At 40.6% G+C, this 24,237-nt stretch overlaps 1 protein-coding gene across 3 annotated transcripts in view; it reads left to right on the plus strand.

The window, feature by feature from the left end:
- CILK1 (ciliogenesis associated kinase 1) overlaps positions 1–24,237 on the plus strand; it is a 99,594-nt gene that overhangs the window by 70,330 nt on the left and 5,027 nt on the right. For all 3 annotated transcript variants that reach the window (XM_036766666.1, XM_036766667.1, XM_036766668.1), the window contains 7 exons: positions 252–423; positions 4,031–4,198; positions 9,945–10,265; positions 13,464–13,651; positions 14,052–14,200; positions 15,898–16,026; positions 23,290–23,412. In XM_036766666.1, coding sequence (XP_036622561.1) covers positions 252–423; positions 4,031–4,198; positions 9,945–10,265; positions 13,464–13,651; positions 14,052–14,200; positions 15,898–16,026; positions 23,290–23,412 — 1,250 coding nt within the window. The remainder of the gene's footprint in view (positions 1–251; positions 424–4,030; positions 4,199–9,944; positions 10,266–13,463; positions 13,652–14,051; positions 14,201–15,897; positions 16,027–23,289; positions 23,413–24,237) is intronic.

The raw sequence follows: 24,237 nt of genomic DNA on the forward strand, positions 1-24,237 counted from the left end.
ATTAACATGCTGATGCTTAACATAGCCTGAGCTATCTCTCACATGATGCAATAAATTTGTCCTGGTGGATTAGGGTCTTGTACTTTTTCATTAATTCATCTCTAGTCGTAAACTGTGACAGGTCTATATTCCACACTTAGCTAGATTAAAAAATGAAATTTATAAACTCTTTCACTGGCATTAATCACATTACTTAATTTAAATTCCAATTAAGGAAAGCAGTAAATAGCAGTCCTTTTTTGTTGCCCCAGGTATCGGGCTCCAGAAGTTCTCCTGAGGTCTACCAACTACAGTTCTCCTATTGATGTCTGGGCAGTGGGATGCATCATGGCAGAAGTTTACACACTACGGCCGCTCTTTCCAGGCGCCAGTGAAATTGATACAATATTCAAAATTTGCCAAGTGCTGGGAACGCCAAAAAAGGTAATAATAAGGTGGGGTCTAGATGCACAGGCCAAAGACTACGACTTCCTTGGGCCTCATCTCCTTAACTTTCTGCGTCATTAACAATGTTGCCCATCCCATTCCTTCTTAAATTTTCCTCCTCTTTTTACTTCCATAGCTCTAATCTGGTCCTCCTTCCATTTCTCTGACCATTTTCCCGCCTCTTTTACTTACTTGTCTTCCTCTGCTGCCCCTTATGTATGGATGTTCCCCAAGACCCAGTCTTCAGCCATCAAACAGTTTCTCCCTTCTTAGAGCCGGTTTCGACTCTCCCCTTCCTCCAGGTGACTCCCATGTCTATCTTTGACTTGTTTCTCTTCTACAGTACCACTTGCACATTTCCTTATTAATGTCCCGCCATCATTTCCAACTCAAGGAATTTAGACTAAACTTCATCTTTATAGCCAAACCAGGTCCTCTTCCTGATTTCTATTCATCTAGCAGAATAATTGTACCATTGCTCTCCTTCTTATTCAGGCTTAAATAAAGTCTAGGAGTCAAACATGACTCTTCCCTTTTGTTTAACCTCCACATCTAGCAAGTCACCAGGTGTTATGAGTCCTTCCTTCATAATGTCTCCTGAAAGCATCATTTCTTTTCTATAACCAATTCCATCCTAGTTCATCCAGGTTTTCAACATTCTGTCATAATTACTGCAGTAATCTCCTCATTTATCTTTCTGACTTTAGGTAGCCAGGTGGCACAGTAGACAGAGTAGTAGACCTGGAACCAGGAAGACTTGAATTCAGATCTGACTTCAGACACTTCTTAGCTATGTGACCCTGGGCAAATCACTTTTAACCTCTGTCTGCCCCAGTTTCCTCCACTGTAAAATCCGAATAATAACAGCATTACATCCTAAGGTTGTTATGAGACTTAAATAAGATAATAACAGTAAAGCATTTAGCGCAATGCCTGGCACATAGTAGGTGCTTAATCAATGCCTCTTCCCTTACCTTCTTCCTTTAATCTCTCTTCCCTCCAGTCCATCCTGCATACTTCCAGAATGCCTGCCTATCTCTTTTCTAGTATCTTTATAAAACCCAGTTCAAGTGCCCTACTCTTCATGAAACTTTCCCTCGATAGCCTGGCTCATTTCGATCTCTGTCTCTTCTTGACTCTCATAGGAGTTAGGAAGTTCCTGACTCTCCTTTTTTTCCTATAAAACTTATTTGCTCCTTCAGAACATTGATATAACTCTAATAGTTTTGTTTCACACTAACATTTAATTTTTGTACTATTTTCTGTGTGTGTGTGTTTGTGTGTATACCTCCTCTCCCAAATAGATTATAAGGTCATTAGCTGTGAGACTCCGTATTTTTCTTCTTGGTATCACCCCCTTCCAACAAGTGACTAAGTCAGTACTTTACCCAAAGTAGATGCTTAGTTAGAATTTGCTAAAGAAATGAATGAGAGCAAATGAACAATTACTAGATATTCCCAAGCCCTGTGCTGTGATTTTCATATTATCGCCTATACCCGACGTTGCCAAGTAGTAAGATATACCTACCAATAGTCTAAAAAGGTTCAGAAGGTCTCTGAGGTCTCTGGCTGCCCTGGGGAGATTGTGTTGAGTTTGGGACCCAGGAAACTTTTACCTGCATCAGAAGCTTTCTGGACTCTCCTCATGTAGAGCTGCACTCAATCATATAAAATGGTTCCAGTGTTTCCAAATTGTTCTGGAGGTGGTCCTCTTCCTTCCGTGCTACTCCCCTTCTTCCTTCCTCTGCTCCCTGGTTTGTTAACCCAACTTGGGAGGAAGGAGAGGAGCCCTCATAAATATAGGCCCCTCATACCCAATGTTTAGCCCCCAGGATTGGTGATAGAGGTCATCAAATCTGTACTGAATTCTGGGCATCCAGGAGAGTGTCCAGCATTCATATTTAGATTACTGAACCAACTTTTAAAAAAACTGGTCTTTTTCCAGCTAACTGAGATAGCAGTGAGCTGTCAGTAGCTGTCAATAGATACAAAGCAGTAGCTTGCTAGCAAGAGCTCTCAGAAAAGACAGAAGTATGGGAAGTAGGACAGGCAGTTCTGGACTAGAGAGCTAGGCAGGACAGTGGAATGGCTTTGTCACCTGCTTATATTCTCATCCTGGTCCTACTTTTCTAGTGCCCATAGAAATGTTTACTCATTGTTCATAAGCAACAAAACTGTAGAACCATAGTCCTCTAAATGGTTTCAATCATGCTGCAAGGCAAATCTTGTCACTCAAGACATAACAACTATATCCAATAAAGGACAGATACTGTTCTCTAGATCCCCCAATTATCTTGTGTTTGTGTGGGGCTAGGTTTGGAGTCAAAGATCTGTGTTCAGATCTCAGCTTTACCATTTACTATGTGAGAAAATCACTTAACTTCTCTAGGAGTCAGTCATCCTCGATAAAAGGAGGGGATTTAGACCAGATGGCCCTCAGGGGCCCTTCCAACTAGTATATTCTCCCATTACAAAATGTAGTTCCTTGTGAGCAGGTATTGTTTTCTGGCCTTCCATGCTCCTAACACAATGCCTGGTACCTCTTAGGCACTTAATAAATGCTTATTGAATTTAATCGAATGCATATATATATATATTTAATTGAATTGAATTCTATTGCCGGAGCCTGAGTAGGCTTTAAGATGGCGCTTGTCCTATTCTGTTGGTAACAACCACTCAATAAACGTTTATTACGCACCTATTATGTGCCAGAGCACCCTGCTAGTTGAAGGGGATTTTACAGACGAAATGAAATAGTGCCTGCTTTTAGGAAGTTTACATTCTTCCTTAGTTTGTTCAGGAGTTTCAACTGGGTCTGACTCTCTGTGACCCCATGTTGGGTTTTTTTTCTTTGGCAAAGATACTGGAGTGATTTACCATTTCCTTCTCCAGCTCATTTTATAGGGGTAGAAACAGGGTTAAGTGACTTGCCCAGAGTCACACAGCTAGTAAGTGTCTAAGGACAGATTTGAACTCACAAAGAGAAGTCTTCCTGACTCCAGGCCCAGCACTCTACCCACTGCCCTACCTAGCTGCCCATTCTTTCTAGGGGGGCATCTTAAAGAGTTTCCACCATACAACTACTATATTAAAACATGATCGTAGATCTAGACCCAGATGGGATTTCAGAGACCACCTAATCCAACATTTTACAGATCAGGAAACTGAGACTCGAGGAAGCTAAGTTATTTTCCCAAACTTGCATAGAGGGCAGGTATCAGAAGACTTGAACCTGCGCCCTACAATCCCAGAGTCAGTGTTTTTTCTACTAGAGGCCCTGCTTCCAGTATCAACTGAGATAATATATGTAAAGCACTTAAACCCTAAAGTGCTATTTAAATGCTAGCTCTTATTAATTTCCAGGAGTCATCCTTCTTGAGCAAGAAATGAAAAGTTGATAATCTTGTCACCCACGGGTGCTTGTCTTATCATCTATCAAGGCTAGGTAGAAGCTTCTGTCTAAAACTGTGGGCGTATATAGAATGTGTGATCCTTCAGGACATTGCTTTATCATAACTGATATTTTATTTCATATTGATATTTAATTTCTCTCTCTCATCTTCTTTTGGTCATCAGCTAAGTGAGATTTTCTTTTTCCTTTCAGAATGACTGGCCTGAAGGATACCAACTTTCTAGTTCCATGAACTTCCGTTGGCCTCAGTGCATCCCTAATAATCTAAAGACCTTGATTCCAAATGCCAGCAGTGAGGCAATTCAGCTCATGAGAGATATGTTGCAGTGGGATCCCAAAAAGCGACCAACAGCTAGTCAGGTTCTCCTTCATATTCCATTACTCAGTGCTTTTCTTATGCATATTTCTTCATTAACGTGAACAGTTTTTCCTTGTTGGTTTTTACTATTTTTTGTCCAGACCTGTAATTTCATTGCCATCATCGTTTGGCAGGGAGGGAGGGGATGGAGAGGAGATCCCTTCCTCCCCCATATGAAAACTGTCTCCACCGATTGGGATTAGGATTGACTTGTAGTCTTTGGGAGTCTGAATGAGGCACCAAAGGGTTAAGCATGTTGTCTGTCGTTTACATGTCAGAATTGGGACTTGAACCCCAGGCTTCCTGGCTCCAAGGTTGGCCTTCTATCTACTACACAATGGTGCACTTTAACACGAGGAGTAATTTCTACAAATCTAATTCGAATTGCTTTTATTGGTGCTTTGAATGGAAGTTGTATTGAATCCCATATCTGCTCAGAGGTGAAATGTGGCCATTTAAAATACATTCGCAGTGATTACAGGGAGGGTTTTTTAAAGTGCAAAACCAAAAGTACTGTAGTTGGTCAGAAATAGGGGTATATTATATGATACACTGTCATATATTAAATAATAATAATGTAAAAATATTTTATTTTTGTCTTTGGAGAATATTACAAAGTAGCTCATCGCTTCTGAAAGCCAGGATTTCTTGACGTGTTGTGTTTTGTAATAAAATAAAGCCTAAGAGCAATAGTTCTTGATTTAGGATAACTGCTGGACCCTAACTTTATGAAGATTCCCTGAGATTTTTAGATATTTAAAATTCTAAAGATAATAATGACTATTTGATCTATTAAGTGTATAATGGTGGTTTTTATTGACTTAAACTGACTTAAGCAACTGAGCACACACATACATTCTTAATAGAAAGAAATAATCTGTTCGGTTTTTTTCAGATTGTAAGTATAATTTTATTGATATAGAGAACCTCTGATGAGGAAACTCCCACTACCAATGCAAAGCAGCCCCTGTTCTACAGTTAGTCAGAAATTCATTAAATACCTACTATGTGCCAGGTACTGTGCTAAGCTCTAAGGATACAAAAGGAGGCAAAAGACAGACCCTGCCCTCAGGGAGCTCACAATCTGACGTGGGAGACAGCAAGCCAAACAAAAATGTGCAAACTAGATATATACAGGATAAAAAGGAAATAATTTTAAAAGGGAAAGCCCTGTAGTTGAGAGGCTGGAGAAGCCTTCCTGTAAGAAGGAGTTTAGTTTGGAATTAAAAAAAGCTAAGGAAGCCAGTAGGTGGAGACAAGGAGGGGAGAGCATTACATGCATGGGGACAGCCAGAGAATCAGGAGATGGAATGTCTCATTCATGGAGCATCAAGGAGGCCAGTGTCACTGGATGGAAGTGCACAAAGGTATAAGAAGACTGGAAAGAGGCGAGGGAAGTATATTATGAGGGCTTTGAATGTCAAACAGAATTTTGTATTTGATCTTGGAGGTGATAGGGAACCACCAGAGTTGACTGAGTAGAGAGGTGACATGGGGTTTTTAGGAAAATCACTTTAGCAGCTGAATGGAGCATAAAATGGAGTAGGGAGAAACTCGAGGCAGTTACACCCACCAACAGTGGTCCGTAGGTTAAGTGATAAAGGCCTGCCACAGAATGGTGGCCCTGTCAGAGAAACAAAAGGAGTGCATTTTAGAGATGTTGCAAAGGTGAAATCAATAGACCTTGGCAACAGACTGGATATGGGATGTGAGAGATAGTGAGGAGTCATGGATGACTCCTTGATGTCCAAGGTTGCAAGCCTGAGGGACTGGGAGGATGATGGTGCCTTCTATAGTAATAGGTAATAATACTAGTAAATTAATTTATACATAATAAATTAATAGTAAAATACCATTAGGTAGGTGTGAGAAGAGAATATAAGGGGAAGGATAAAGGTCTACAAGTTAACGTTCTTAGAAGGCTGCCAAGGCACTGAGAGGCTAAGGCAATCATAGACATGTAGCTAGAAGGGACCTCAGAGGCCATCTAGACCAACCCCCTCATTTTACATAGGAAGAAACTGAGGCCCAGAGTGATTAAGTGACATATACCCAGGATCACACAGCCAGTATGTGTCAGAGGTGGAACAGGAACCCAGCTTTTCCTGACTCCAAGATTAGGTCTCTATCCACTATGCCATACCGCTTCTCTGTCCTCTTTTCAAAAAGGTTACTAGACCGGTTAATCAGGAGACTTCTGGAAACTTTGTTTTAGTTGTATTTCAACAAGGCATTTGCCAGAGTCTTTTAAAACATGTGGACACTTTGGAGAAGTGTGGGCTCGTTAACAGTATGAGCATATAGCTAGTTGAGTAGCCATATACAAAGAATGCTCATTAATGAATCCTCGTCCACTTGGGAGGGAAGTCTTAAATAGTATGCCACAGGGCTCTCTTGTCAGCCCTATCCTATTGATTTTTTTTCATCAGTGACTTAAATAAGGCCTTCAAAAAAAAGCATTCACATCAAATTTTCAGAAGACAGAAAGATGGAAGGGTTTTGTTGGGTGTTGGGAATGATGATTCCAAAAAGGCATTAATGTCTTTTTTTGGTGCCTTGTGTTTACCTGAGGACAGCAAATTATAATGCAGCCAGAGTGTCTACAGAAGTAGCATTTGCATTTGGGAATATTTTTTGCCCTTTTCCTTCCCTTCAATGTTTCTCAAAACATGAAACATTTTTACAGAAGAGATTCATGAGAAAATTGATGCAGGCCCTATACAGGATTTTCCATCTTATTATGACATTAAAGATATAATTTTTAATGTTTCTGGGCCTGGAATGATGACGTTCAAAGTAAATCATTAAAGACAACTTAGGGGGAATTCTGTCCTGATGTTATATTAGTAGGTGTTACCTTTTAATAATGAAGCTGTGGGTTTTTCAGTTAGTTCTATCCCAGACATATTAGCACAGATTCTTGTCACGGGGAGGCAGGTCCATCAACAAACAGTGCAAGTGAGACAGAAAAATGAAATTGGCTTTCCTTCTTGCAACAGATAGGTTTGGGGGAGGAAATGTATGGTACCTTTTAGAAGAGTTTCCATTTTCAAAAGCAATTATAGTGTAAAAGTCTGGAACTTGAGAGATCTAGATGGCCCCTAAGATCCCTCCTAACTTTAAATCTATGATCCTTTAAATATGGGGCTATCTAGAAGAAACCATTTGTGGGTGGGGCATCCAGAGAAGAGTAACCAGGATGACAAATAGTGTAAAGATCATGCCACATGAGTATCAAAGAAGCTGTTGACATTTAGCCTGTAGAAACCCAGATGCTGTGTGACAGCTGTCTCTTGGTATTTGAAGGGATGAAAAGAAAAAAAGAAAGGAGAAAAAGGGAGGAATGAAAGTTATCTGAATTGATCTGAAAGGGAAGAATTTAAGGAGCAGTGGGTAGAAGTTGCAAGAAGAGAGATTTCAGCTTGGTAATCAGGAAAAAAAAACTTTGTAAATATATGAGCAATCTTGAAAAACAATAGAATGCTTTCTGGGAGTAGTGGGTTCCCACTCCCTAGAGGTATTCGAGTAAAACTTAGGTGAGTACTTACCAGACATGTTATTGATTCTTATCCATGATTTCATGGCTTCTGAAGGACTTTCCAGCTCTAATGTGCTGTGATTCTGATTTTGCATAATAATTTCCCAAGGGTTCTCAGTGACCACAATGTCATTGTATAACTTGTCTGTTAGAGGACCCGAGCTGAAAAGTGTTTCCATGATGTTTATTTAGCAGTCCACATCCAGGATCATTTCATTGTGCAGTAGGATTGTATTTTTTTTTCCCACTACCACAAAATGTGGAACAGGCTCAGACGGCTCAAGTGACATATTTATGACACACAACAAAAAAAGATAAAAGAAAACGCAAGAAATCATTGATGAAACAAGAATTAAAGTTCAAAACTCTAGTCTCAATCCAGTCTGCTTTTCAATAATAACATCAGTGATTGCCGATTGTTGACAGTGATGGGATGCTCGGGCCCCAGCCCTAAGATCATGTCTCTGGAAACCTCCCAATTTCTCAGTAGGCCCCTGCCCTGTGAGAAAACTTTCTTTTGTTGTAGAACATATTCTCTTATCAGAATAGACACAGGGGTGCCTGGCCCAAGGACTCTTGTCCCTGGCTGGCTCAAGGAGTCTTGCCCCGGGCTGGCCCCAGGACTCTCCCTTGCGCCAGATCCCCAAGGTCCGTATGGGCCTCTGGCAACTCCCTCAGTGTCTGGTATCTGTAGACTGCCTGCATTTTCCCATCCATAGATCACAGGCACCTGCTCCCAAAAGATACCTGTACCCCTAGATTGCCTGATTAGAATCCCTGGCCTCCTTTCACTGTCCCTTTTCCATATAAGCCCCAGCACCGTCCTCACTATCTTGCCCACTTTTACTAAAGCGTTACAATAAACTTTTTGCCACTTGACTGAGAGAGGGCTTGACTGTGTGAATTCGTAAGACTGTAAGTTATACTCTTTCAAACAGCTTGCCATCTCTGCGAGGGGTGTGGAGGGGGAGGGAGGGAGAGAATTTGGAATTCAAAATTTTTTAAAATGAATGTTAAAAATTATTTTTACATGTAATTGGGGAAAAAATAAAATATCATTCAAAAAAAAAGAGGATTGTAAGTTATATATGAACTGCCAGTCTTCATCAGTGGAGGGAAATTCCATACCAAGAGTTTCACACAGACATGAAATTATAGATCTAGACTAGGTGTTCTTGACCCTTTTTTTTGTCATGAATCCCTTTGGCAGCGTAGTGAAGCCTATGGACCCCATCTCAGAATAATATTTTAAAATGCATAAAATAAATATATGGGGTCATAAGGAAATCTATTATGTTGAAATAGTTATTAAAATAATATTTTATTAAGTTTACAGCTACTAGGTTAAAAAGAACCTATGGTCTACACAACGTAAATAAATGTTCACTTGGGGGCAGCCAGGTGGCGCAGTGAGTAGAGCACCGGCCATGGAGTCAGGAGGACCTGAGTTCAAATTCGGCCTCAGACACTCGACACACTTACTAGCTGTGTGACTTGGGCAAGTCGCTCAACCCCAATTGCCCTGCCTTCCCCCCTCAAAAAAAAAAATCAATGTCCACCAGTTGTTTTTGTTGACTCTTGCCAGGTACTTAACCTCTGTTTGCCTCAGTCTCCTCGTCTGTAAAATGGAGATATTAATAGAACAACCTTATAGCATCGTCGCGAAGATTGAATCAGTAATATTTGTAAAGTACTTTGAAAATTGTAACGTGCTGTATTAATGCTAGCCACGATCGTTATGGCTGTTGTCGCTCTCAATGACGCTCACCCCCCAGGATTATTTAAGTGAGATAATAATAATAGCTAACATTTCCATAGCTAAATTCATTTGATCCTTGAAGCAATCCTGGGGGGGTGGGTGTTGTTACTACTATTCTCATTTTACAAAGGAGGAAACTGAGGCAAACAGAAGCAAAGCTGCTTGCCCAGGGTCACACAGCTGGTAAGTGTCTCAAGCTGGATTTGAACTCAGGTCTTCCTGACTCAAGACGCAGTGCCCTATCCACTGAGCCACCTAGCCACTCATAGACAAAAGACATATGTAAAACAGTTTGCAGAGCTTAAAGTGCCATATAAATGCCAGCTCCCGTGGCTATTGTTACCATCCTCACCATAGTATAATAACATCTAAGGAACCTGGGAAGACACTCTGAGCACTGCCCTGGGAAGAATGGTTCTTTATCTAATTACGTCTGCTTTGTTGCTTTCAGGCACTTCGATATCCCTACTTCCAGGTTGGACATCCCCTAGGCAGCGCTCCCCACGGCCTTCAGGAAATGGGGAAACCGCAGAAGGAATTCCACGAGAAGATGGGACCACCGCCTCATATTAAACCCGTCCCTCCTGCAAACCCCCCTGCCAAACCACACCCCCGGATTTCTTCCCGACCACACCAACCCAGCCAGCCCCCACAGCACCTCATATACCCCTACAAAGCTGAGGCTTCCACGACAGATTCCGAGAGCCAGCATCAAGACGACCAACCTACTCCGATGCTTTTCCCAGCCCTCCGCAAAAAGATCCCTCAGAACGTAAGGGACTTCAAGAGAACCTTTTTAAATCTCTTCTCTCGTTGATGTTTAGTCATTCAGTTGTGTCTGAGTCTTTGTGACCCCATTTGGGGTTTTCTTGGCAGAGATACTGGAGTGGTTTGCCATTTCCTTCTCCAGCACATTTTACATTTGAGGAAACTGAGGCAAACAGGGTTAAGTGACTTGCCCAGGGTCACCCAGCTACTAAGTGTCTGAGGCTAGATTTGAACACCGGAAGATGGGTCTTCCTGACCCCAGGCCTGGCACTCTATCCACTGCACAACCTACCTGCAGACCTTAACTAACTGTGTGATATTGGCCAACTCCTTTAACCCTCTGAGCAAAGAGGCAAATTTCATCTTGAGGTAAGGAAGAACTTCCAAACAGAAATAAAGTGGGCATCCTTGGATGTGGAAGCCTTCAAGCAAAGACTGGGTGAGCCCTTGGATACATTATACAGGGCTTTATTTTCCAGGTATTGGTTGGCCTCGGTGGCCCTCAGAGTTTCTTTTCTAGCTCTGAAATTTTATGATTCTATTATTTTATTTTTTTAATACTTAGACACAATAGTTATTCTTGGTTCTTCAATACAGGTTATTTACTGAGAACCTACTGTGTGTCAAGCACTGTTTTCAACACTGAAGAGAACATGATCCCTGCTTTAGGAGAGCTTTATGTTCTGGTTGAGGAGACAAGAGGGGAATATAGCTAGGTGGGTCAGTGGATAGAGCACTGGACCTAGGGTCAGAAAGACCTGCCTCAGACATTTACTAGCTAGATGACCCTGGGCTAGTCACTTCAATTCTATTTCCTCAGTTTCCTCAGCTGTAAAATGAGGATCATACTAGCCTCCCAAGGTTGGGGTCAGGATCAAGTGAAATAATAATCGTAAAACACTTCAGCACAGTGCCTGGCACATATTTGGTGCTATATAAATATTAGCTATCATCGTCATCATTATTATTGCACAAGAGACAAACATAACACAAGATAGCATCAGAAAACACAGAATGCCGTGATGAAGACAACATCTGCGGAGCCCCAAGGTAGAGAGAAATAAGAATTGGTGGACTTGAAAAACTCTTCATACAGAACATTTATTTCTTGGCTCACCATATATAAAACTACAAATAGCTCGTAAGCCTGTTAAAAATAGAGGTATTCTGATTATCTTTCCTTGTGCATGAAAGGACGGTTTTTATCCCCTCGTCCCACTTTTGCAAAACCTTTTTGATTTTGAAGACATTTCTTGAAGGACCATCACAGTGTATTTTTAAAAGAGAAAGCAATAAGTGTTCCACTTAAAATGGGCATTGGAGCTCAGACCCTGCCTTTTTTTTTAGGCTGTACAGCATGAAGGATAAGAAGTTTTTTCTGAATGAGGCAGAAATTTCTGCTGAAGCTTTTAATGCTGTCAGTCCTTCAGTGGCTGCTGATCAACTTCTGTGTGCGGGACACAATACTAGGTTGTCTGAACAATATAAAAATGATACTCTGTTGCCTACAAAAAAATTGATCTTTTGGTTGAAATATATAGTAAAAAGCAGTTGATTCTACATAGTTAAAAGATAGCAATGCAATCCAGTCCAATCAGCGTTTATTAAGCACCTACTCAATGCCAGACACTGTGCTAAGTGCTTGCGGTACGATTAATAAAAAGAAACATAGCCCCCGCCTCCAAGGAGCAGGAGACACTACACTAAAGGAGGCAAGATGGGGAAGAGATCGGGCACTTAGAGGGACTGGGCATGGATGTTCCATGGAGCTGAAACCAGCCAGGACAGCAGATGTAAAAGTGGAGTGAGGAGCTGAGTCCAGTTTCTGCTCTCTGTAACAGAAGGCAGGGCCGCTAGGTGGTGCCACAGTGCACAGAGTGCTGGGCCTAGAGTCAAGAAGACTCATCCTCCTGAGTTTAAATCTGGCCTCAGATGCTAGCGACGCCTGTTTGCCTCAGTTTCCTCATCTGTGAAATGGGCTGGAGAAGGAAATGGCAAACCACTCCAGTATCTCAGCCATGAAAACCCCAAATGGGGTCACAAAGAGTCAGACACGACCTCAACAACTGAATGACAACCACAGCAATAAAGGAAGGCGTTGGGAGCAGATAGTTCTTAATAAGAAATGTCTCTCTAGGGCAGAGGGGAGAATATTGTGTGTTCTGTTTCGTGATTAATTAGCACAACGGTCATACAGGTCTCCACACCGGATGTGGATGCCCTTGTATAAAGGGTGATCTGAATTGTGTTAACTCTCTAACAAATAAGGATAGGATGAGAAACTAGTCTTCCTAAAGATGTAAGGAGTCATTTCTCACTTTTCACCAATAACTTCTTCCATAGTTGGTAAATGATATAATCTGTATTATCCAAGATCAAGATAAGTCCAAGAATCCTCTTCCTGATTATAATTACACGTAATAGCCCCGGTCCTGCTTTTATTAGGGAAGCAGTGTGGTATACTAGAATGAATACTCGAGTTGGAGTGAGAAAACCCGAGTTCAAATCCTGCCACCTGCCACTGGTGTGACCTCCCTAGTTCCCCCTCCCCAAACCCATGTAAAATTTTAAAAATTGATCTAGATAAGCTTTCAAGCCTTTCCAGCTCTAAATCTGGCATCCTTGATTTGTTGACAAGGGGGCGCACAAAGTGGTGACCATGCAGCCCGGCGGTACAGCGGATTGAGTGTTAGACTTTGAGTCAGAAGCCGAGTTCAAATGCTACTTAGATGTGTGAGCCTGGGCAAGTCACACATTGCCCTCCATAATCGGTGCTTAATAAATGCTTGTGGACTTTCTTGACTTCTCTCAGCCTCAGTTTCCTCATCTCTAGAATGAAGTTACTAACAGCACCAACCCTGCAGGATTGTTATGAGGGTCGAATGAGATCGTACGTATAAAATGTTTTGAAGACTTTAAAAGAGCCATCTAAGTGCCGCTTGTTATTATTAATAACAGACACTACCTAAGCGCCACGATGTGTCAGACCTTGCTCTAGGTCTGTTGTTCTAGGAACAAAATAGTCCTTGTGCTCAAGGAGTCTACGTTGTTCTAAGGGGAAGCGGGGAAAGAGCACCTGTTCAGATAAGCAAATATAAAATAAGTTAAAATAATTTGAGGGCGAGTGAGGAACGCTAATGAATCCTAGAGGAGTGCTTTTAATGCTGAGGGTTATCTTTTTTCCCCCTTTGTGTGTTTACAGAAAATTCTGGCTGGCATGGAGCACCCAAACGGTGAAATTAAACCAAAGAGTAGGAGATGGGGCCATGTTTCCAGGTCAACAAAGGATTCTGATGATTGGGATGACTTGGATGACCTCGATTTCAGCCCTTCCCTCACCAGGACTGATCTAAAAAATAAGAAAAGACAGAGTGATGAAACTCTCTGTAGGCAAGTTTTATATTATTTTCTCTATTTTTATTATCTTTATATATTTATATTATCATCTCTCAGAGTTTATGCATGTGGTATACAAGCTCTGGCAGATTCTCCCCAGTTGGAAAGACTTCCAGGAATAATCCTAATAATGTACTGTATTTCTCTTTTGCCAAGGACCAGCCTACCAGCCTAGATAAATTCAGAGGCTCATTGCCGGCTGCTGGACTGCAAGGGGATGAGTTTTCCATTCGAGCAGCTGGCTAAGGCCATGCATTGAGTGCTATAGGGGCTTCGATGTGTATTTGTGGAGAGAGTGACCGTTATAAAATCACAGATACCAGAAATGATGATCAGACTGGTGAAAATCACTCATTACTTTGGTGCTGAAATAAAGCATGTTCTCTTGTTACAGATTTGAGAGTGTTTTGGACCTGAAACCTTCAGAACCCATAGGTACCGGCAACAGTGCACCCACCCATACTTCCTATCAGCGACAAGACACCCCAACACTGCGATCTGTAGCCAAGCAGCATTACTTGAAGCACTCTAGATACTTGCCTGGTGAGTAGAAATTATTTACTTTTAACATTATAGACACTTAATCTCGATTGATTGGTTGATGATAAATCAGTGATGTTCCTTGTCCAAAAAAATGTATTTTAGAAGGCAAGGCAGACCTTCAGTGGACTTTGTAAGAACTAATGAAAATGCAGAACAGTTGTTAAAGCCATCCTGTGCCACATAGTTGGGCTAAGATGGAAAATTTGAACATGAGTACCTTGTGGAGTGTTCCCATGACTACCCACTTGTATTATCATCATGAGCTGCCATTTAAAGTCCAATGAGCAGAAAATCAATTCAATTTCCATTTTCCTGCTCTTAGATTTAGGTATAACAATAAGAATGTGGGGCTGTGTTTTTTTAAAAGAGTTAGTGATCATCTGTACTTGAGAAACAAGGCAGACAGGTGAACACATGAAACAAACCCTTGTAAAAGTAGCTGTTGATGTTCAGTTTTCTAGTGAGAAACTGAGGCTCTATCTTCAATAACATTCTCGGAATAAAGGAAAGAGTTGTCTTCTAGTCTGTTTAGAAAAATTTTCAGAATAGTCTTCCAGTATACATTAAGTTGTCTGCCTTTCAGCCTCTTGAGAAATAATATTTCAGCTAGGAAATAGTAATAGACATTTTTGTCTTTCAGTCATTTTTCAGTCACATTCAACTCTTTGTGACGCCATTTGGGGTTTACTTGGCAACGATATGGGAGTGGTTTGCCATTTCCTTCTCCAGCTTATTTTACAGATGAGGAAAATGAGGCAAATAGGGTTAAGTGACTTGTATAGGGTCACATAGCTAGTATCAGAGGCCAGAATCGACTGGAAGAAGAGTCTTAGCTGTCTCCAGGCCTAGCACTCTATCCATGGTGCCACCTAGCTGTCCACTATGAATTATGATAAACTGCCCTTAAGAAATTTTCTATTATATGGATCAAATATAGGTTGATGTGAGTGGTTACCGATTTGGATTAAGTATATTGAGTCAGAGAGTCAGGCAGATAGTCAAAGGCAGAGAGAGATAATATGCATAGGAAGCCAGTCTCAGATTCGAGAAGATTCAGAGGTTCAGCCTCTGACACATATTAGCTAAGGACAGCTGGTGGTGCAGTGGATAGAGTGCCAGACCTGGAATCAGGAAGATGAGTCTTCCTAAGTTCAAATCTGGCCTCAGACACTTACTAGCTGTGTGACCCTGGACAAGTCACTTAACCCTGTTTGCCTCAGTTTCCTCATCTGCAAAATGAGCTAGAGAAGGAAATGGCAAACCACTCCAATATCTTTGCCAAGAAGACCCCAAATGGGGTCATGAAGAGCTGGGCATGACTGAAAAATGCCCCAACAATGATAGCCACAGCTATTTAGCCACTGGCAAATCACTCAACTTGTCTATCTCTGTTGTGGCTCTCTCTTACTCTCACTTTCTGCCTAAATTCATTGAATCCAAATCTGATCACCATCCAGCTAGACTTCCTTCTAACCTGCACATCATTCTTCCATATTTCCTATGACCAATAAAACGTATGTGTAAAACATACACACTCATCCAAAGAAATATGGTGGAGATAAAAATCGACAAGACTCGGCAGCTTTCATGGTTGGTTTTATAGGAAATGTTTAATTGTTCAGGTTTTATATTATTGCTTATCTGAACTCTGGTGTAAGACTAACTATACACATTACTTTTTAATTGTTTCCTACTAGGGATAACTATTAGAAATGGCATACTTCCAAACCCAGGCAAGGATTTTCTTCCACCTAATTCATGGTCCGGCTCTAGTCTCTCTGGAAAGTCTTCAGGGTCAGTATCAGGAATCAGTAGGATGAATTCTGGTGAGTAATACTGACACGCTAAAAGCAAATTACACTGGATCTAGCAAATGAAGTACCTAATGAAGTTAATGCTCCTAGTTTTTTGCCCTTTCACATTTTACTGTGTTGCACTTGGCATTATTTTCTCCTTCTTTTATATGGTCTGTAGAAACTACCATGACAATATCCCTTCCCTTTGTACCTCAGTTGATTGATTTCCCACCCAAGTGTTCTCTGACATGTTTCCCCTTCTACTTCCTACATTTCCTCCAATGAACACATCTTCTTAAATAAAATTCTACTCAACTTCTCTTTTTGATTGAGATTTACCTATAAAGGGAAATTTTCCAGTCATGAATTCCATCCAGCTATAAGGTTGAATTTGTTTACCAGTATTGGGAATTCATAGTTAACCTTGTCACAGTATTTTACATTTCGTGCATATGTGTATAAATATTTGAGGCAATGGGTTTTATTTCTGACTTTCTTCTTGGGTATCACCTCCCATGAATTATTGGTCCTCTCAATAATACATTCTTATTCTTCTTTTGTATCTTCTGGTTGTTTTAGTTTGTGTGTTTGGTTGGTTGGTTTTTGTGGAATCTGGCTTGGCAGATATGCAAGAATAGTTTCCTCATATCCCTTCTTTTCTCCACTGTGCTGCTGCTTTCCTGATCAGATTCACAAGACACTTAAGCTTTCTGACTGAAAGAACCTTTCTTTCTTACATTTAAGCCTTGGTTCAGACGACTGAATTCCAGTCTTAAACACAATCTTCTATTACTGCCTAAAAGTTTGACATTCCTATGCTTTAAGTGACAGTCAGGAAATCCACATCCTGTTTTCAGATACCATCTTCTTTAAACATTTTTTTAATTTTCATTTTGTAGTTCTCTCTTTTGTCTTTATATCACTTTTATTGTGAAATATATTCCTCCCCTATCCAGTGAACTGTTTCTGTAACAAAGAATAAGAACAGAAAGAGAAAAAAACAAACTATTTCAGCTAAATTAAGACATACATTGGCTGAATCTGACAGATTATGTAATCGTCGGCACTCATAGTGCCCTCCCTCTGCGAAAAAAGTAGGGAAGTGAATTTTCTGGTATCTTCCCTGAGGCCAATTAGTCATCCTAATTCCACATTGTTGAGTTTCTGTTATCGCTGTTCTTTCCATAAAGTTACTGGGTATGTTGTTTTCCCGGTTCTTCCTACTTTACTCTGTATCTTTCTATATAAGTCTTCTAGCCCCTCCCCAAATTCTTTGCATTTACCATTTCTTATAGCATGGTTCCATTCAAATACCACAATTTCTTTAGCATTTCCCCCAATTGATGGGAACCTACTTTCTTTCTTATTCTTTGCCACTCCAAGTGCTACTATGAATATTTTGGTGTGCATGGGAGGGTTCTGTCTTTGACCTTCTGAGGGGGTGTGTTATCTAGTAATGGGACTTCTGGGTCAAAGGTTATGGCTATTTTAATCACCTTTTTTAGCCTAATTTTAGCACATATCCAATCGATCGCCAAATCTTGACATTTCAACCCAATGTCTGTCACATATGATGCTTTCTCAGGATTTATATAGCCACCACCTAAGTTCAGTTCAACTACCCCATCACTTCTTGGATAATCTATTGCCAAAGAATCTTAATTGATCTCCTTCTTTCAAGATTCACTGTTCCAATCCATACTCCACACAGCTGCTGAAGTGATATTTCTAAAGCTCAAATCTCATCATGCCCCTCTCATACTCAATAAATTCCAATGGCTCCCTATTAGTTTTAGGATAAGATATAAACCCTTCTGGATGATTTTTAAAGTCCTAAGCAATCTCTCCAACTTCAGGCCATTTCCCATGCCTGAATTCCACTCCATCTCACTTCCACCTCAGAGAATCCCTCACTTTTCTTCCAGACTCAGCTCAAGCATTACTTTCTACAAATGACAGCAATTTCCCCCTTTTGATTTATGTGGGAGTAGGCAACCCACTCCCTCCATGGATCACTTATCTATAAAGCCAAATCTATAAGGTTTTTTCACATATTCATAATAAGAATTTCAGGTTGCAGATCGGAGGACTCAATGGATAATTTTGAGAAGGGAGATTTACATGTCACTAAGGTAACTAAGAGAACTTAAACTTAAATTAATATCAAGTCTCCTTGTGTCCTAGTCACCCACTCCCAATGTCCATTTAATCAGAACATTTTGAGTTCCAGATGTCCCAGGTAGTCGTCTGGTCCCTGGATATCTTCTCTTGCACATTTTGGAACAGGCTTTTATTCTTGGGGCAGCTTTGAAGGGAACTCTGCTTCTCTGGTTTCAAACCACTTGTAGAGAGGATCCTAAATAATTCTGCCAAAATCTGCTAGTAACAAGACAATACAATTTAGCACAATCTCTTAAATTTGGTTTCAATCGTGAAACTTAAGAGAATTTCAGGATTTTTTTTATATACTACTTCCTGTTTTTATCTTTATTTAAACTCTGTACCTGATATAAGAATCTTAAAAAAAAATTCATGAGGGTCTAACTTGTAAAATGAATTCTTCTGTCTTTTAAAATTATCAGGTACTTTGAAAATTGAAAAATAATTTCACTTTCTTTACAATTATTAATACAATTTTATATGTAAAAACCTTAATCTAATTTTGAAAACTTATTACCAAAACATAACCAAAACCCGAATTTTCATACTAAATGCATTTGGAAGCCAATCATATACACTTGTATATAGTTCTTAGAGAAAAAAAATCTAATCCTGTTGCTTTCTCAAAACTTACTCTTCCATTTAATTAGAAAACTTTTACATTACCTTACCTCTTTGTCTTATTAGTTTGTCTAATTCCCCTCTTTGTAGGATATTATGCCAATATTATAATTTGACCATAAATACGATTGAAATTGTAAGATTTTTTTCATACTTACATCCTATTTTAGTAACTCAGAGATGTTCTACTATCAGTCTGTCAATTAGTCAATTTAGTATTGTATTTACAAAACTTCTATTGCTCACCTGCCTTTATTATAGAAATTTGCTGTGAAGGGAAAAGGAGAGACATAGTTATAACCATGTCCCCTCAAGGGCACAGACTGACCTGACATGTACTATAACATGGGAAAAACTCTTAGCTCTGTTTGATTCTAGGCATGAGTCATATCTGACAGCCAATCATGTAGTCACAGGGTATCAAAAGCTGCGGCTCAGGATTAACCAGGTGGGGAAATTTCCTGTTCAGCAAGGAAATAGCACAGTGAGGAAACAAAGTCATGAGGACTCATGCCAAGGTCATCCCCCAAACTTTTCCCAAGCACAGACATCCACCTTCAGTAGTGCTCAGACTGCAGCATGTGTCATTTTCTACTACTGGCTTCATGACAATTCAGTCAACCATCCCTGTAATCAAAACTCAAAACAATAATAAATTATAGTCCCAAGAATTTTTACCTCAAATAACAAAACTTCTCTAACTACAACTTAGGGCTTGAATATCTTTATTTATGTTTCCCTAACAGTTAACATTTCTTTTATCCTTTACTTATAAATAAAAGCTAACCACACTCTGGGGTTTCAGGCATACATCAAATACCTGATAACCCATATTAATATATTGAAGTATCTTTAAACCACCATATACATTTTCATTATTTTTATAAGAGATATTCAAAAATTTTCAAAGTAAAACTTTATTATAGTAAACTCATTATGATTATCTGTTTTAAGATAATATATCCCATTAAATATTAAACAGTTTTCAAAAAGCTGTTTTTAATCACATTCTTTTAAAAGGTTAATTCGTAATCTAAATTAAAAGGAAAGTTAATGTTTAACAGCATTTCTGATAAAACAGTTGCCCTAAGCATTTTACGATAGAGAATTTAGAAAAACAATAACGCACACAATATCATGTATTTAAAACATGAAACTAAATTTATTACCAGATGATATCAATTCAGCCAAATGTATTTCCAAATTATCCTACATAACACATCATTAATCTTTATTACCTTTGTAATTTTATACTAATCGTATCTACAATCCAGTATGCAATACATTTGATTAAAGAAATAGTAATAATAGTCAGCATTTATAGAGTGCTCCCCAAATGCCAGTCACTGTGTTAGGCCCTGTACAACCATTACATCATTTTGATCCTAGCAACACCCCTGGGAGGTGGGTACCATTACTGTTTTCTTCTTTACAGATCAGCAAATTTAAGGCAAACAGAGATAAGATAACTTGCTTAATACCACACAGCTAACAAGTTTCTGAGACCAAAATCCAAGTCATGGCCCCTTGTATTTTTCCAGCAGTTGTTATTGTCTTTGTAACTCCTTTATTTGAGAACCTGATCTGAGATGAAGGGGGTTAACCGGTGTCAAAGGGAGAGGGTCTCTGAGCTGGGGTGGAAGTCAGAGGGGAATCTCTGAGTTTGGAGGGAAGTGAATCTGAGAGCCCTTGATCTAAACAACTTTTTCTCTTTTCAAGGTCAAAGAAAGGTTAACAGGCAGCTATTTAAGTTTCAGATACATTTTTAAATGCAAACCTTTTATCTTTTTTTTTCCCCTTCATTCTGAGATTGCTCTGAAATTAGCCACCTTCCTTCATTACACTAAAACAATAGCTTTATCAGTCTTCAGGGGGAAAAAAGAATCCATTTACCACTGAAACTTTTTACAAAATTTATGATAAAACCACTACCTGCTCTTCTAAAGTCTTCTGTTCCCTTTCAGAAACATTATAATCTCTAGCAATGCTTTTGGGCAACTTTTGGTGGCATACCTCATGCCTGCACCACTGATTGCCAGGAGGTGGTGGCAGTTTTGACAAGTCTCATTACATCCTGGATATACATGCAGGAAAGACAACAGAATTCTCCCTTGTTCACATGCCAGAGGCAAATGAATGCCTAAATGCCTCACAGAAGAGCTTCAACAACAGTCCCTCATCACCTTTTAACTTCCTTTGACCGTTACTGGATGAACACTTTCCTGGTGACACATGTGGTTCTACCTGCTCAATCCTTAGACATCAGAAGGTCCAGCTACACTCTCTATAGGAAGAGCCTTATACCTATTACTTAACTCCAAACACTTAACAGTTCAGTGATGTTAGACTTAAAGACCTGGATTTGAATCCTACCTCAGACATTTAGTAGCTGTGCGTCCCTGGGTTTTACCTCTGTGGGCCTCAGTTTCCCTATCTGTAAAATGAGATAGTTGGACTTGATGGCCTCTTCTAGTTCTTCTAGTTCTAAGCCTGTGGTCCTATGATTCATTTTTCCAGTGTCACATCAAATCGGTAAGAGTTTATTTGCTTACTATGAACCAGGCATTTTGCTGAGTTCTGGGAATATAAATATATACAGAAAGAAAGACAATGTTTGCCCTCAAGGGAAGCTCCTGCGGTCTCCTCATCCAAACACTCATTATCCCTTGTGGCCTTATCTTGTGGAATATCCCTTCCATTCCCTCAACTTCCTTGTGTTGGTAGAAAAACCTGCAGAGTCCCAGGAAAAATTGTTGGGTTTTTTTTTTTTTTTGCTTTATTTTTGTGAGGGGGAAAGGGGAGAGGACAGGACCTCCTAGCTCCAAAAAAAAAAAAAAAAGATCCCATGACTTGCAAACATTCCAGCAGGATCTGGGTGAAGCTTCCTTTGACCCAGAAAATCTTGGAGAGAAGGTACAAATCTGGCCTATCCATATCTGCCAGAGGTCTCTATGTTGAACAGCCTCCGGCAAGTTGAAAATAAGAGAAGCCAGCAAGCTGGTAAATTCCAGATTCAGGTCCAGGAAAGGGATAGATCGGCCAGGCTAACATGTGAGGTGGAGCTGAATGCCAATCCATTCAGTGCCCCACCATCAGCTCACTCCCCCTTTTTCTGTTTTAAGTGGGGCAACCATAGGGTAGGAGGCTGGGAAATGTGGTTTAAGGAAAACCAGTCCCCTGGAGAGCATTTCTCTTTTTGTGTAGGGTCAGAATGGTGAAGAGGATTGAGTGCTGGACTGGGATCTAGGAAGACCTGTCTTTGAACCCTGCCTTGGATACTCATTAGCTGTGTGACCCGGAGCAAGTCGCTTAGAGCCCTAACCTCTTTGTGCCTCAATTTGCTCAACTGTAAAACAGAAGGGTGGATTTGCTGGCCTCTAGGGTCTTTTCGAGGTCCAAATCTATGTTCCTCAGCTAAGGGAGATGTCCACACTACCAGAGGCACGGGGGAGCTGAGATGATGAGCAGACGGCACACGTGTGTCTCATACGCTCCCTGAGTGGGCGCCGTTCATCGTGGCTGATGCTCTCAAAATTGTTGTTTCCCTTGTTCTTTTTCTGAGTATGTATAATTGAACTTGAATAAGTTGCACGGGTGTATGATGAGACTCTGCAGCGCGCCCCTCGTCATCCTCTGCATTCTAAACCCGTTCTCCTTGTTCTTCATACGTAACATTTCATCTCCCACCTTTGCTCCGGCGCAGGCTTGTGCCCCGTGCCTGGAATGCCTTCCACTCTCACCTCTTAAAAGTTTCCTTCAAAGCTTATCTCAGACACCATCCCCTACTTGACGCCCTTCCACATCCATCTAGCTCCAAGGGGCAGCCAAGGTAGTGCGGTGGATAAAGTGCTGGGGCTAGAGTCAGGAAGACCTGAGTTCAAATGCAGACACTTAGTAGCTGTGTGACCCTGGGCAAGTCACTTCACCTTTGTTTGCCTCAATTTTCTCAACTGTAAAATAGGGATAATAATACAACTTAACCCCCCCACCCTGGGTTGTTGCAAGGATCAAATGAAATAATAATTTTAAAGTGCTTGGCACAGTAAGTTCTTTATAAATATTGGCTATTAGTAATAATGGTGCTCTCCCTCCCCTCCCTTGTAGTTACTTTATCTTTTTCTTTTTTTAATTAGATTTTTTATTTTCAGTTTACAGCACTTAGTTTTACATGTTCTTGGGTTTCAAATTTTCTTCTTTTCCCTCCCTTCTCCCCTCCCCCGCAAGACGGCACGCAGTCCAATATAGATTCTTCATAAACCTTCTCATTGAACTTATTTACACAATAGTCAAGTTGCAGAGAAGATTTATGACTAATGGAATGAATCATGAGAGAGCAGAAACAAAACCAAAAAAAGAGAGGAAAAGTACTTTATCTTTAATGACTTTTTGTATCTTTATTTACTTGTGTGCCTGTTGTTACCCCTCAGTGTAACGTGAACGCTTCAGGAAGTCCCACAGTTGACGTGCCATCTCACTAATGGACTTTACTTTCTCTCCCTTGTTATCTGCCAGTTGTCTCTGGCTATACAGGATCTGGCCGACTGACCGGTAGCTATCTCCCTTCATTTCTGAGAAAAGAAGTGGGTTCTGCAGGACAGAGAGTGCACCTAGCTCCAATCTCAGATCCTTCTCCTGGTAAGTTCAGTTAACACAATGCATTAATTGTACACTCAGTGGTCCGTTTATACATCCACAACAGCCGGTCAAAAGCCTCATTTCCCAATGGGGAAGACTCGATGTCTGTTAGAATTTCCGGACACTGCCCCAATCATTCCCCACCCCTGAAGGCTAGATGAAGAGAGGCGGTGGTAGTAGGAGGCAGTCAGGGAGGGTGGTGGAGTCAGGCACTTCCTAGAAGACTGAGCCTGGAAGTGGATGGTTAAGTTTCTGGAAGATAGGGCTTCCTCATCTTCCGTGTCTTTCCAGATGTGGAGGAAAATCGTCCACAAAGTTCTTTGAGTGTGTTTGTCCTTTGTTCTCTAAGAGGACCGTGGCATCAGGGAAATGATGACGTGACTCGCAGTTGACTTTGATTCGAGTGAGGGAGGGCTGTGCAAGGTCACCGGCCTCACCTTCTCCTCCAGAGCCATCTGGGTCCAGTGGCCTGATATTCATCAAACATCTGTCAAAGACACATTTATTATTTTATAAGCAATTTGTTTGAAGTACACTCCCTCCTCACCTCTGAATCCTAGAATCTGATTTCCTTCAAAGCTCAGCTCAAATATTACGTCTTAAAAGGGATCTTTCCTTATCCTCTCTGCATTCTTAGCCAGCCTGGTGGCACAGTGGATAGAACTCTGGACCTAGAGTCAGAAAGACTTGAGTTCAAATCCAGCCCCAGACACTTACTAGCTATGTTACCCTGCATAATGATACAGTATTGCAATAGAGCTGGTACAGTAGAGTGCTGGGCCTGGAGTCAGGAAGACTTCTCTCTCTGAGTTCAAATCTGGCCTC

The sequence above is a fragment of the Trichosurus vulpecula genome, chromosome 7 (assembly GCF_011100635.1).
Source record: "Trichosurus vulpecula isolate mTriVul1 chromosome 7, mTriVul1.pri, whole genome shotgun sequence".
Taxonomy (NCBI): Eukaryota; Metazoa; Chordata; class Mammalia; order Diprotodontia; family Phalangeridae; genus Trichosurus; species Trichosurus vulpecula.